At 51.3% G+C, this 15622-nt stretch overlaps 1 protein-coding gene across 3 annotated transcripts; it reads left to right on the top strand.

Moving 5' to 3' along the window:
- Positions 1-36: 36 nt before the first annotated feature.
- Lsr (lipolysis stimulated lipoprotein receptor) lies at positions 37-15536 on the top strand. 3 transcript variants are annotated; one of them, NM_032616.3, is given in 10 exon segments: positions 37-331; positions 1174-1518; positions 7273-7392; positions 10369-10425; positions 10993-11139; positions 13971-14132; positions 14253-14312; positions 14401-14532; positions 14695-15323; positions 15411-15536. In NM_032616.3, coding segments are annotated over 10 exon segments (1782 nt in total). In that variant the 5' UTR covers positions 37-237; the 3' UTR covers positions 15447-15536.
- The last annotated feature ends 86 nt before the right edge of the window (positions 15537-15622 follow it).

Genomic DNA, 15622 nt, shown 5'->3' with positions numbered 1-15622 from the left:
GGTAGAATGACCCAGAGAGCCACCGCTCACCAGGTCAGTTGTCCCCGGGAAGCCGAAGGCTTGAGCTTCGCCCAAGTTCTTTTTATGGGTTAGAACTCCTCCAGAGCGGGGAAAAAGAACTTGGAATAGGGGCGGGACGGAGCACGCACCCTTCTCCGCCTTGGTTCTCGCCGCGCCCCCTACTCTCGGGATACTTGGGAGGGGACGCGCGGGCACCGTCGCTGCTAGACGGCCGCGATGGCGCCGGCGGCCGGCGCGTGTGCTGGGGCACCTGACTCCCACCCAGCTACCGTGGTCTTCGTGTGTCTCTTTCTCATCATTTTCTGCCCAGGTAAGGATTGGGGTCCCCGGTGCTGTGGGACGGCGGGAGGGCGATCCAGGAGGTGGATAGAGGGCTGCTGTTCTCACCGACCGTGGAGGACCCGCCACGAAGTCGGGGGATGGTTGGTGCAGGCGTGCAGATTCGAGATCCCCAGAACCTGCCTGGTTGGGGAGACCCCTGTGTGCCCGAGGAAGGGAGTTTCTTGTGGCGCCCAGCCCGCTCTTCAGCCTTTGTTGGAGATAACAGGAAGTGAAACTCTAGGGATCTTACGCCTGAGAGCTGTACAGAGAAGGGGACCCTTTGTGGGCAGGAGCAAGGGTCTCCCGATCATGAGATAGGCTAGCCATTGGGACCTTGGAAGCACCCCAAGATTTCTAAGTGTTGGGGTAACGGGGAGAGGTCATTCGAGGGCTGAATCAGGCGAAGAGCTCGAGAAACCGTGCCCTGGCTTGGAGTGGGTGTGGAATTGGGGACTTCCCACCCCACCTACCTCCCGGGTATCTGTAGGGTGGACTTTTGAACCTTAAATCATCTTCCGCCGGCCGGCGCTCACCTAGGTTGTTGAGTGCCGGCTTGAGTGGGGGCCGAGGGGTCCCATCTACGTTTGGATGTGCATTTTGAAGAGTCTCTGGGCAGGAGGCTGCGGGCACTATATTCCAGGGACCTAGCCCGTATGGCTACATACTTACCACTTTTCAGCCCCGTAGTGTATGAAGTGGACATGATTATCTGCCTCACCAGGCTCGGGGATTAAGGAAGAATATGCCGTGCTGTCTAAGCGGTGTGGCTCATCGCTGTCCTGGTGCCTCCCTGGGCTTGGTTATCCCTGCTGACTATGTTCTTCTTCTCAGACCCTGCCAGTGCCATCCAGGTGACTGTGTCTGACCCCTACCACGTAGTGATCCTGTTCCAGCCAGTGACCCTGCCCTGCACCTATCAGATGAGCAACACTCTCACAGTCCCCATCGTGATCTGGAAGTACAAGTCATTCTGCCGGGACCGTATTGCCGATGCCTTCTCTCCTGCCAGTGTGGACAACCAGCTAAATGCCCAGTTGGCAGCTGGCAACCCCGGCTACAACCCCTATGTGGAGTGCCAGGACAGTGTACGTACTGTCAGGGTGGTGGCCACCAAACAGGGCAATGCGGTGACCCTGGGAGACTACTACCAAGGCAGGAGGATCACCATAACAGGAAGTATGTGGGGCAGGGTGGGAGGAGGCTCTGTGGGGGCTGGGGGCGGGAGTGTTTGAGGGTCCTGTCTTAAATGGGCTAAAGAGGGAAAGGATCCTTCCAGTTACCCACCTATCCAACCACCTGTCCACCCACACATCCATCCATCTATCCTTCCATCTCATTATCCCACAATGAAGCCTGGACTGTATACCAAGTTTGTTCCAGGCTCTGGGAACATGGACAGAAATAAAAGCATCATATCACCCTCTTATAGAGTTTAGGGTGCTATAAGGGAGACAGACTAAACACACAGTGTCAAAAGCTTGCAGGTAAAACAATGAAAACTAGCAGAGATTAAAGTAGGGGTTTCCTTTGTAATACTAAAGTGCCAGCAGTAAGAAGTAATACTTTAGCCAGCTGTGGTAGCACATCTGTAATCCTGGCACTTGGGAGGCTGAGGTAGAAGGATCTTGAGTTTCAAGACCAGCTGCATGAGTGAGACCCAAGGCCTGCTTTGTGTTTGCCTGGAGTGGGTCAGCTCAGGTAGACGGCACAGTAATTGAATACTCCATTCCATTATTGTCGTGTTTTCAGAGGTCCCTAGAGACAAGTGTCTTGCTGGAAGTTACACGGTTGATAGCAGCTGAGTTTGAACTCCACTACTGTAGGCCTAGTCTCCAATCATTCATTCACTCATTATTTTTGTTCTCTGATGGTGCTAGAGATGGATGGAACCCAGGGCTTGGCATATGGTAGACAGACCTAGGTGGCTAGCTCTACCACTGAGCCACACCTCCAGCCCCTCCCTGGGGGATTCTAGGCAGGGGCTTTACCACTGAGCCACGCCCCCAGGCCCTCCCTGGGGGATTCTAGGCAGGGGCTCTATCACTGAGCCACGCCCCCAGCCCCTCACTGGTGATTCTAGGCTGGTGCTCTACCACTGAGTTATATCTACAGCCACTGACTTGGTGTTTGCCAAGGATCTATTGTGTCCCAGGTGCTCTTAGAAGCCCTAGGAAAAGGGTGGTGAGCAGTAGCCCAGATCCTGTCTCTGTCCCAGATTGCCTTCTAGAAGTGAGACTGGCGGTGAGAAGGCTCAGGAAGAGTAGGCACACCAAGCATGGTGGTGCACACCTCTGATCCTAGCATAGGGCAGGGGGAGATAGATAAGGAGTTAAAACCACCCTCAGCTAGGTAGCAAGTTGGAGGCCAGCCTGGCTACATGTTCCTTGGCTCAGGGTTTTTTTTGGTTTTTGTTTTTGAAGGTTGAGAGATTTCAGATAGTTTTATGAGCTATGAAGAAAGTAGCTTGTGGTGATGTGTGGAATGACTGGGGTACACCATCTTTGCCAGCGTGATTTGAAGAATCCCTGGGCGGAGGAAAGACATAAGACAGCAGTGGGCCAGGGGTGCAGGCTTCCTGTGTAAATGGAGGCGTCCGTTTGCCTTCCAGGGTTGGTTTTAATTGTGTGGGAGCACAGAAAGCGGGTGACTCCTGACTATAGGATGTTCCCTCTGTCCCTGGCAGGACGCAGGTGAAAAACAGGGTCCCAAGGGATCAGACTTGCCTTGAATCCCCATGGAAGCTCAGCCCTAAGCTTCCGCTGCTGTGAAGCTGGGGAGAGGAGGGGCTTCTTGAGAACTCCCATGGGGCCTAATAACCATCAGAACACCATAAATACAGAGAAATCCTTGAAGGCTGGCTGGAACTGGGTGTGCTCTGAGGGACGCAAAACTCAGTAATGTCTGTCAGGATATATCCTGGGGAAACCTCATAGCCCAGAGCCCTCAAAGATTGGTTGTCTCCAGCTGGCTTACCTCAGTAATAGTAGGTAAGCGGCTATCTTTTCTGAAGTCCCAGTAGCCATGAGAGCCTCCCTCCTCTTCAGCATTGAGGACAAAGTATTTAAGAGGCACCGGAGAGGTGAACCTCTTCGTTGGTGCCCTGAAGGCCACCTGCCCTCCTACTTTTTAAGAGCGAAAGTAAATGTGACCTGTCCCCAGCTACTTAGGAGGCCGAGACGGGGTGTGCACATGTTATGTGTAGCAGAAGTTCAAAGTTGAAGGCCACTCTGGGCCACTTAGTGAGACCTTGTCTCCGGTAGTAAAAAAGAATTGGGATACATCCGGGTGGTACAGCTGTACCTGTCTAGTATAGGATAAAGACGTAGGTTATCCTCAGGAAATGCAAAAGAAAACAGTGATAGAAAAAACAGATGCCCATCTCCCAGGGCCTCCCTTCCACTTCTCTTGCTTTGGGAGCTGTGGGGTATAGTGGAGGGCCTAGTGTTAACTTCCTCGGGTTGCTTGGAGCCATGTTTCCCCCAGTACCCCTCTTCCACGCTGTCTGAACAGATCCTGAGGGCGTCTGAAATCATGAGGCATCCCTGTGCTGTGTGTGAATAAGGAGCCCAGGCCCTGTTCCCACTGGAGACCAGTATCTTGGTCTCTTACCTCACACATGGAATCATTGCCTAGCCCCTGTGACCTCGGGGGCCAGCAGGGACCAGGAACAGGGTGTGCCCCACAGGAAGGAGGTAGGCCCAGGCCTTAGGAATGATCAAAAGAAGCCGGAAAGCCTTCTTTTCATGGGTTCTGCAAACATCTGATGAGCCAAGTACAATACGGCAAGGCCCAGATTTGGTCCTGGAGGCCCCTGGTTTTAATGTCTGGCCTATGTAATCATTTCCCATGGCAGGGGGTTCCTGTTCACGCCTTTGGCTTTGGAAGAGGTGTACTGTAGAGCACATGGGTCAGGAAGGAGTAATCAAAACCATGGCCCATGGGAGATAGAACAGTTGGGTAGGCACCACAGGCAATGAGACTCCCTACCCGCTAACCCCATGGATCCTGGGTCCCCTTGTGGTATCTCCGAGAGCATTAACCATGGGTGCTCTAATTCACAACACCTGACACCCACTGTTGGACCGTAGACACCTAAGTGGGAATTCATGAGTTCAGAGAGCAGTGAAGAGAAAAGAGTATTTAGGGCAGTCTTAAGTTACTGAGCCTTTGAGGGTTCTGTGTGGAACACAGCTGCTATCAACGAGGGCTAGAAGCCTGACCTTGGAGAGGGAGTCAGTCTTCAAGGTTACCCCGGGCAGCCTTCCCAGAGCTGCGCAGCCCCTGCTTGGACGCCTGGCACTTGCTGTCACTCCTAGGGCATGTCCTTTATACTGCTTCTCACCATCTGAGGGGCAGTTTTAACTGGTCTGAGGTGCCGTAAGGACAAACTTTTCCTCCAGAAAGGTTCTAGATTCTTCTCAGGGCTTCTGAACTGTCTGATTACTGAAGAACTCTGGGAGCCTTTGTGTCTCCAGGAGTTCACTCTGCAGCCCGGGCTGGTATCGAACTCACGGTCTTGTACTTCAGCCTCCCGAGCCTCCTGTGCCATCAAATCTGGCTCAAAGCTTTTGCTTTTATAGTTAGCAAAGGTAACGTTGAGTTCCAGGCCAGCCAGCCTCAAAAGAGGAAGTCGGTCAATAAAGAACTGAACATAGCTTTTATGCAAAGTAGAATGCCAAAACTAAGAAAGAAGTATTTAAATGAAGTAAGTGGCAGCTTTGTGGGTTTTGTTTGGTTGTTTTGTTTTGTTTTGTTTTGTTTTTTTTTTTTACGTGCCTCTTTGGCCTAGCTCAGAGAAGCAAGATTTTCCAAGCAGCTTTGGTCAGCCGTGAGATTATTTATCACATGGAAAACTCCTTTGACATTCCTGAGAGGTTAAGGGGAAGGCTGGTTGGGTGTGAGTGCTGCAAAATAAGTGTGACCCTGGCGTCCCCTGGAAGGACCAGGGAACTCCAGGGGACACCCCTGGCCACCCTGTGAGAATCTCCGCTTTCTGAGGAAGGTTAGTTACACTCCTCCTGGAATGTTCGATGCACTTCTTCTCTGTTCTTTTGTTTGTTACGGCATAGGGGTTGGGGTGGTCTCACTGCGTAGTCCAGGCTGGCTTCAAACTCCGTCCCTCTGCCTTAACCTCCCCAGAGCTGGAGACACATGCCACCATACCCCCAGCCGTGTTGAATGCTGCGTGAGTAGATCGGGTGTTTATTTGATAACCCGATGGTTAGAATTCTGGGACGAGCAGTACAAGCTAAGGAGAGGGGTAGCCTTCCATAGAGTCAGAGGTAGCTGAGGCTTACTCCATTATTCTGCCATGTTTGTAAGACAGAATCAGCATGGGAGCAGGGAGAAAAGCTTCCGTGGGTGGGCCGTGTGAGAGGCCGGGGAGTGAACCTACCTGGAGAGACGAAGGATGGGCTGAAGGCCACTGAAATCATGGGGACGACATTGACATAGCTAGTGACCAGAGATCATTGAGAGCTTTGCGGGCCTGGGGATTGTGCTTGGCACAGTCTAGATGGATTCTGGAAAGGGCTTTCTCTCTGAGGAAGCTTTAGACCTTAGCAGCTGGTGTCTCTGTAGGTGCCAGGTACCATGGATTTGGGCACCCAAAGTTAACTGCTATCATGGGTGTGGTGGGCAGGTTGTCATGCAGGCTCCTGGGCCCATGGGACCAGGTGACAGGCAGGTCCTCAGGAGCCTGTGGCAGAGAAGACCAAGGTCATGATCCCCTGGGATTCTATTGGCTAAGTGTGTAAAACACTAAGAGTCTCCAAGCAGAGGCTTCCCCTACCCGCCTTGCTAGGTTGATGAAAGGATGGAACTAATTAGGGCCTGAGTAGTAGAGAGGACACCGGATGTGCTAAAAGACTTTCATTAGCAGTGTAATTAGCAGGCACCTTGCCTGGGGCTGCTTCAGACCAGAGCATCCCCAAGCCCCAGGGCTGACCTGGAATGTAGGGTCAGAACTGAAGGAGATGGGAACTGGGAGTATCTGGGAGTGTTCGCTGGCTCTCCCACGCCCACTTCTTGGTGCCCAGGCATCTCCTATCTGGGATCTGGCCTACTTAGCTCAGCTGCCGAGCTTTGCACACCACCCCCAAGGCCTGATGAGGGAGATCAGACTTGGCTTGGTAAGAAGCAAGTGTCTAGGATGAAAGCACAGGTCCCAGGGTCAGACTGTCCCCTCCTTTGGCTGGATTGGGTCATTCCTCTACACCAGATGTCTCATCCCCAAAACCATAGTGATAATTATGTTCACCTCCTAGACTTGTTTTTTTATGTCAGTCCTGGAGATGTGAGAAGGCGCCCTGTGTGCTAGGTGAACATTCTACCACAGAGCCACAGGCCCGGCCTGTGCTCCTTTATTTTGAGACACGATCATACTACGTAGCCTGAACTATTGTTCAGTTTGAGGCTATGCTGCCTCGGCCTCTTGAGTGCAGTATGAGCAGCCGGTTACGCCATGGCTAGCTAGCACCCAGACGCTTTCAAATAACCCATCCTTGGTGTTCAGAGCAATACATAAAAAGGTGTATACTCTTGGATGAATGGTCTCACTTTAGCTGGTAGGTACTTGTCTGAAATCCCAGCACTTGGGAAGCTGAAGTGGGAGGATTTTCCAGTTCAAGGCCAGCCCGGGATACAGAGTGACGTACTGTATCAAACACAACCTGGTGATTTGATACTTCGTTCTGTGTGTAAGTGTTTTTTGCCTGGGGATGTCAGCAAGGGTACTGGATCCCCTGGGACTGGAGTGGAAGATGGCTGTGAGCTGTCACGTGGGTTCATGAGCTGAACCCTGGGTCCTCAGCAAGAGCCATCTCTCCAGCCCCAACCAATGATGTACTTTTGCTCCCTCCTTAAGCTGTAGCGGGGCTCGGCCCCTACTGACCTTAAGAGGTGTCTTCATACTGTCTCCTCCTGACCCAGATGCTGACCTGACCTTCGAGCAGACAGCCTGGGGAGACAGTGGAGTGTATTACTGCTCTGTGGTCTCGGCCCAAGATCTGGATGGAAACAACGAGGCGTACGCAGAGCTCATCGTCCTTGGTGAGTGGGGCTGCGCTCAGAGGGCACTGGAAGCGGGGGAGCGGGAGCTGGTATGCCTTTTGTCCACTCTTGTGTGTCCACCCTCTGTCATCCAGCTGGGCCCTGTCGCCTGCTTTGCTCCCTCCCTGCAGCACTGCCAGTCACTTGGGCTTCTCCATGCCCTGCACCCAAGACAGGACCCTTCCTAACCTCTGTGGCGTTTTAAATCAGCCAGAGTCAGAGTCAGTGAACAGAGGAATCTACCTGTAGCTCATCTCTGGTTCTAAACCACACAGACATGGAGGCAGGTGTGGTGGATGGTGCTTTTCATTCCAGCACTCGGAGGCAGAAGCAGAGGCAGGTGCATCTCTGAGCTTAAGGCCAGCCTGGTCTACAGAGTAAGTTCAAGGACGGACAGAGCTACAAAGTAGACCCTGGACAGAGTTAATTGGTAGTGAGAACTTCCCTGAAGTGGGGGTCTGTCCTTCTGGGTCCCTATAGAAAATAGTGGAATCGGGAACCTTTCCATCACCAGGGTTACTTAGAATCCCTGATAAAGCAGGTATGGTACAGTGCAGGCTGGTACATTGTTGCCGAGGAGATAACAGCAGGAAACCAAGTCTGTACCTGTTTGGTAAAGTCATGTATTTTGAGAGGGTGGTGGCCTATTTGGGAGGCTGAGTCAATACAATCAGGAACCCCAGGCCAGGGGCTGGGGAGATGGCTCAGCCTTCAAGAGCACTGACTGCTCTTCAGAGGTCCTGAGTTCAGTTCTCACTACATGGCGGCTCACAACCATCTGTAATGGGATCCGATGCCCTCTGGTGTGTCTGAAGACAGCGAGTGTACTCATGTACATAAAATAATTCTTTAAAAAAAGAAAGTCCTAGGCTAATCTTGAGCCACATAGTCCCTTTCAATTATTTTCATTAGACCTAGGCTACATTGAGTTTCAGGCTATACAGTGACTTTCTAGCTAGCCTGGGCTAGCTGTTTAAAAAGGAAATAGAAGGGGCATTTTCTTTTGAATATTTCCCTATGTATTCTGGGTCTGGAAGGCTAGCTGTATAACTGAGGTTAGACCTACCTTCTGCCACATCTCGAGGGTCACAGTGTGCCCTGAGTTCCTTGTCCAACACAAAGTTTGTCTTCTACCCTTTTGGGGAGGTGGTGATGTGTGTGATTTATGCAGTGTGTGAACATTTGAGTGTGTCTAAAACATGGCAGGGGAAGGGTAGAGAATTCCAGGATCTCCAGTCTGGCCAGCTGGCTTCCTTGGCCAGGCCAGTCTGAAGACAGCACAGAGTCTTTCACGACATGTGCTGGATGTGAGAGAAGCTTCAACCATGCAGTGCCACCCTCATGGGTGAGCAAGTACGTGGTGAGAACCGGGTCCAGAGGGCTCAGGCCATAGCACAAAGGGCAAATGGTGGGATCCTCCCTCTGGTGACCTCAGGACCTTTGTTGGCACACATGGTCAACAGTTCTTGGAACCACTGAGGATCTCATGAGTTTTGTGCCATGTTAGTGGCTTGTATCTAGCTGTTTATAGTATTAAAATTGAACTTGGATTTTAAGCAGGGTCTCGCTGTGTAGCCCAAATTGGCTTAAACTGGCAACCCCCATTTCCCCAGTAGCTCATCCCTCTTGAGTGCTTAGATTATAATTATAGTATGTGATCACAACTTGTTGAAACCCTGCTTTTAAAATCCCAAGATAACTCAGCTGGGAGATGTTAGCCACCAAGGTGTTGTGTGAGGGAGGGAGGCTGTGGAAAGCCCAGCTGTGCTCTCCAAGGAAGAAGGAGTGTGCCTAGTATCCACAGTTTTGACTTTTTGAACCTTCAGTACATTACGTAGCTAAGGCTGTTTTAAACTCCTGGTGCTCCTGCCTCAGCCACTGAGTGCTGGGATTAGAGATATACACCACCACACCCAGCTGCCAAGCACAACAAGGTGTGTTGGTGTGGAGTGTGTGTGTGTGTGTGTGTGTGTGTGCGTGTGCGTGTGCGTGTGCGCGCTCTCCTATGCTTGTTGGGCACAGGGCCTCCACCATACCCTAGAGAAGGGTCTTGAAACTTATGTGTGTGACCTGATTTGTGAACAGAACTCAATTTTCCTGGGTCACAGAACCAGGTCCATATGTTTTAATTTGCCTTCATGGCCTTTTACTCTACTGAAAAAAAAAAATTACTGTGGGCTGCAGTGTAGTTAGGTGGTAAAGCACATGCTTAGTTAACATTCATGAGGTCCTGGGTTCAAGCCCCAGCATTCAAAAATAGATATATTGTATTTTGCAATTGTGTCGCTATAAAGAATTCATTGTGATATACTTGGTATTTTTTCATACTTTACTATTTAAGTTTTAATATATTCTTTAATATTTCCTACAAGTATATATAATGTTTTGGTTATATGCATGTACATAACCCACTCCCCACCTCCAACTTGCCCCAGATACCCCTAACATGTTCCCCTTCCAAATTCAGTCCTTTTTAAAAGTCCAGTTATTGACTATGATCATGGGTGTGGGGCCATTCACTGGAGTATGGGCAAACCTACCAGTAGCCACACACACACACCGCAAAAATGACTGACTCCCCCTGTAGCCATAAGTTGCCCAGAGTTCTTCATTTTGAGCCCTGAGGGGTGGCTCTGCCTCTAATCTTGGAACTCAGGAGGCTGGGGCAGCAGGATTGCTTCACATTCAAGAGCACCTGAACTGCAGCGTGAGACTGTCAAACCATGGGGTTTTGGTGGGCTCTAGGGTTCACAGACTTCACCTAACAGGACCTGTGTAGATGGGAGGATGACGTCAAACCCTTAGGTATATGTGATGGGACTTCTGACCTCCAGGCTGGACTGTCCTAAGTCACTATTGTCCCCTTTTCTGTTAGGGACACGTTTTCCACTGACCAGTTGAAGCTGGGTGTTCTTAAGCTCGATGGCTTGAGCTGGCCATGGCCAACATAATCTTGTTTCTCTTTTGTCCCTCCAGGCAGGACCTCAGAGGCCCCTGAGCTCCTACCTGGTTTTCGGGCGGGGCCCTTGGAAGGTATGGGGTGGAATCCTTGGTGGGGCTTCTCTTGCCCCCATAGACTGCTTCTGTATCTAGTTGTCCTCCCTAGCCTCTAACTACTTCTCGCTGGAGACCTCCACTAAACCTGCCCCATTCTGTGACATCTGTGGCCTGGCTGTGGGCGTGGGGTGGTCTGGGCTGGTTGAAGAGGTTCTGGGGCATAGGCAAGGGACTCGAGTGACTGGTGCCTGCTTTGTTCTTGTGGGGCTCGGGTACGGGCTGTGGCTCTTCCCATCCTGAAGGCTACTGTTTGTTGCTCCAGCCAGGCTCCCTCTTGCTCTCTGCTTTGTCTGTTTGAACTCAGGATAAGGTCTCTGACGTGGGCACTGAAGCAGGCTGTCCTGGGGTTGGTGTCCCTCTGTTGCTGCGCCCCAGTCTTGGGCACAGAGAACCAAGCTGTAGTTGCAGGTTCTCTGAGGAGCTTTGCAGGTAGTCCCTTGTCCCTGTGCTGGCTCCATAGCACCGTGTGAAGCCTGGGTGCCCTGCCCGTCCCTGTTATTCCTTGGCCCTCCCAGCTCAGAGACCATTCTCCTTCTTCTGCAGATTGGCTCTTTGTGGTCGTGGTCTGCCTGGCGAGCCTCCTCCTCTTCCTCCTCCTGGGCATCTGCTGGTGCCAGTGCTGTCCTCACACCTGCTGCTGCTATGTCCGATGTCCCTGCTGCCCAGACAAGTGCTGTTGCCCTGAGGCTCGTAAGTGCCCCTTCTCTGTTCCCCGCACTGGAACTCTGCTGGGCACATTGGTTTGCCTTCTAGATCTGGAGACTAAGGCAGTGTGCACAGCAGACCATTAGAACCTGTTACCTTATTATTCACTTACTTCAGCCTTTAAGTTCCTCTCTCTTGAGACTTCTCTTACTGTTGTGTTGGGAATTGAAGCAAGGGCCCTGTATGTGCTAGGCAAACACACCCACTGAACTTCAACCCTAACTCGGAAGTTTTTTTTCCCTTGAGAGGATAATTTTATTGCTGTGGCTCATAGACCACAAAAATTAATAATGCCCAACATTCCAAGATATTATTGTAGATAATATCACAGGAAGGTAGAGCTCCCTCCCATTAAAAAACAAAATCCAGGTGGGTGTGGCAGTGTTCCTAGGCAATCCCAGCACTGTGGAAAGATGAAGACAGGGAGATCTGAAGTTTGAGGTTAGCCTGGGCTACACAGGATCCTGTCTCAAACAAAGCAGAAACCTCAAGTGGAAAGGTAAGAAATTAAATGGAGTTTGTGGGCACACAACCACTCAAGCTGCACATCCTATGTGCAACCTCTGTATTAGATATATATAGCCCTCACATCCAAGTGGGTACCTGTGGAGGGCTTGGGACAGAAATAAAGAGGCAGATACATAAAGCAGTGGAAGGGAGGATAAGGAAATCGGTAATTCCATCTCCGTGTCCTTTAATTTCCCCTGGGAGGCTGTGTGGATACCTCTGCACCCTGGTACGTTACCACAGAAGAGAACAGGCCAAGTGGGGCTTTGAGGCCAGCTAAGTGCCTGATGGGCTGATACAGGCACAACAGGAGCTGGAGGTTTGCGTGTGGCTAGCACTTGGGGGGCCCACATAACGTGCTCCACACCTGCCCCTGTTGGACCGTGCTGTGAGGTCAGGGAGGCCTGCTGTGTACTCTGTGTGACACTAAGAGACAACTGTAAAGTGCCAGGATGAAGCTGCCAAGCTGTGTGCTTAAACCACTGCTCTCAAAAAGCCTTCTCTAGTCTTACTGACCGTGCTAACATGGCCCGTGGGTCCATTTTACAGATGCGGAGAGAGCCCCAGAAGCTGTGAGCACTCTGCCCAGGGCTGGGTCCATCTAGACTCCATTGTCACATACCTAGGAACCTATTGCTTCCCCATGGGAATTTCCCTGTCCTCTCTGCCCCAGTTCCTTACCGCCTTATAGGAAGTATCAGCCTGATGCTGATTATAACCTAGCCAGTCACTTAATTAATGAAGGGTCTCCTCGTGGACAGAGCTGAGCTCCCAAATTAGAGGAAGCCTGTAGCGTCCCAAGGAGAGCCCAGTAACTTTTGTATTGAACAAGCATGCCAAGCAAGCACTCTACCACTGACCTACATTCTCAGGCTTCTTTTTACTGATTTCAAGACTGCATCTTCCTAACTCAAGCTGGCTGGCCTTAAAACTCTGAGCCCTTCAAGACTGGAGAGATTAGCTGGGCAAGGTGGAGCACGCCTTTGGCCCTGGTGCTCTGTGAGTTCAAGGCTAGCCTGGTCTACAAAGCAAGTTCCAGGATAACCTGGGCTGTAGCACAGAGAAACCCTACCTTGAAAAAACAAAAAGCTCAGTGGTTAAAAAAAAAAAAAAACAAAAAAACAAAAAAACCACACTTACTCTCATGAAGAGGACCAGAATCTGATTCTCAGCCCAGCACCGCCCACTTCAGGGCTATCTTATTCCTCTGGCCTCCACAAGCACCTACACTCAAATGCACATATCCACACCCCCCAAAACACACACACACACACACACACACACTCTCACTCTCTCTTATTGGAAGTCAGAAAGTTCAGGAAGCCAGGGCTGGTAAGATGGTTGGTTCAGTTGTTCAGCTGTTTCGAAGCCCCACAGCAGGAGGTTGATCCCTAGGCCCCCTGTTGGGGAAGGAGAGCAAATTCCTGCAAGCAGTCTTCTGACTTCCACACATCCAATAAATGGGAGCAATGATGATGGTGAGAACAGACAAAAAGCCTCCAGCTCCCATAGGCCTTGAACAATTCCCCTGCCTCAGTTTTCTGGGTAGGTGGTATCTGCCACCCATTTCTCGCCTAAGAACAGTTTACCCTTGAACTGTCAAGCTAGAATCAGTGGGGGGGGGGGGGGGGGGGGGGAGTATGGCCAGCATTTAGAAACCCGGAAGGTACTCTATTCCTCTAGGGCAGGCAAGGTAACTTCTGGGGCCCTCTCACTCCACTTACTGCATCTGCAAGGTGACAGGATGTTGTGGATCCTACAGACTTGACTTTCCCAGTGTGGGCTAGGCCTAGGCTAGGCTAGGACAGAAGTTGGCCCAGAACAGGGGCTTTATTTCTGTAAAGAGAGTGACTTTGCCTGCTAATGCCTTTAGATATAGACCTGTCCTTCTTGGTTTCTATGTTTGCCAAGGCAGGAGGATCACAAGTTCAAGGTCTACCTTGGCTACAGAGTTTAGGATTCTTCCTCGGCCACAGCTCAGTGGAAAAACACCTAGGAAGTGTGAGGTTCTGGGGTCCTTTCCCAGTACCAAAACACAGGCAGAAAGACCTTGGAGTTTCACGTAAAATCTTTCCATTGTCAGCTGTTGGCAAACCATGTGTAGATTGGGGCCCTGATGTATCAGTGTGCATCACTGTTCTCCACTCCTTGAAAAGTCAGATAGGATGTAGGGACTTGGTGAAGGCTGTGTCCCCTGGCCTAGATAGAGTACTGCGGGGATGGTATGGAGGGGCAGAACCATGTCTCCCAGAATCCCATTCCAGCATGGGACTGCACAGTTTCTGATTACTGCCAATCTGCCTTCCCAGTTTATGCTGCTGGCAAAGCAGCCACCTCAGGTGTCCCGAGCATCTATGCCCCCAGCATCTATACCCACCTCTCACCTGCCAAGACCCCACCACCTCCGCCTGCCATGATTCCCATGGGCCCTCCCTATGGGTACCCTGGAGACTTTGACAGACATAGCTCAGGTAAGGCCTGGGGGAAACCAGACAAGGGGTGGGATAGGGCTGGAAGGGAGCATGGGAGATTGGGAGTAGCCAACTCTGTTCCAAATGGCAACCAGTCACTGACAACCAATGTCTAACTAGTTGGTGGCCACAGCTCCCAAGTACCCCTGCTGCGTGACGTGGATGGCAGTGTATCTTCAGGTAAGAACTTGTTATTTTGAAGTGGTTGTGCCTGGAGGGTTGATCAACATGCATCCCCATGAACCAATCACCTTGTTCCTCTCCTCAGAAGTACGAAGTGGCTACAGGATCCAGGCTAACCAGCAAGATGACTCCATGAGGGTCCTATACTATATGGAGAAAGAGCTAGCCAACTTTGACCCTTCCCGACCTGGCCCTCCCAATGGCAGAGTGGAACGGGGTGAGCTGCAGACCTGAGTCTAAGGGGGATGAAGCATGCTTGCTACCAATCTTGCGGAGACAATCTTGCATGCGGTGCTCCCAGGGGAGGATGTGAGGGGTGTGAGCGTGGGTAACAAGGTTGGACCCATCTTTGTACCAGTAATATCTCCCTTCTCTACAGCCATGAGTGAAGTAACCTCCCTCCATGAAGATGACTGGCGATCGAGGCCTTCCAGGGCTCCTGCCCTCACCCCCATCAGGGATGAGGAGTGGAATCGCCACTCCCCACAGAGTCCCAGAACATGGGAGCAGGAACCCCTTCAAGAACAACCAAGGGGTGGTTGGGGGTCTGGACGGCCTCGGGCCCGCTCTGTGGATGCTCTAGATGATATCAACCGGCCTGGCTCCACTGAATCAGGACGGTCTTCTCCCCCAAGTAGTGGACGGAGAGGACGGGCCTATGCACCTCCAAGAAGTCGCAGCCGGGATGACCTCTATGACCCGGACGATCCTAGGGACTTGCCACATTCCCGAGATCCCCACTATTATGACGACATCAGGTCTAGAGATCCACGTGCTGACCCCAGATCCCGTCAGCGATCCCGAGATCCTCGGGATGCTGGCTTCAGGTCAAGGGACCCTCAGTATGATGGGCGACTATTAGAAGAGGCTTTAAAGAAAAAGGGGTCGGGCGAGAGAAGGAGGGTTTACAGGGAGGAAGAAGAGGAAGAGGAGGGCCAATACCCCCCAGCACCTCCACCTTACTCAGAGACTGACTCGCAGGCCTCACGGGAGAGGAGGCTGAAAAAGGTGAGCTGAGACCCTCTGACTTAAGACCTTCAGAACCCCTCTCCTACAGCCCATACACTTAACAGTTCTTCTTTTCTCCTTTTGCAGAATTTGGCCCTGAGTCGGGAAAGTTTAGTCGTCTGATCCACGTTTTGTATGTAGCTTTTGTACTTTTTTTTTTAATTGGAATCAATATTGATGAAACTTCAAGCCTAATAAAATGTCTAATCACAAGATCTATGCATCTATTTTGCTGCGCGGCTTGGGAAGAAGGGGGACTAGCCAAAGAACGGACCAGACAGGCCCTCAGCCTTCTCCTT

This window comes from Rattus norvegicus, chromosome 1, assembly GCF_021556685.1.
Source record: "Rattus norvegicus strain SHRSP/BbbUtx chromosome 1, alternate assembly SHRSP_T2T, whole genome shotgun sequence".
Lineage (NCBI taxonomy): Eukaryota > Metazoa > Chordata > Mammalia > Rodentia > Muridae > Rattus > Rattus norvegicus.
Note: the sequence above shows the minus strand (reverse complement) of the source record. Positions and strands in the feature narration are given on the sequence as shown.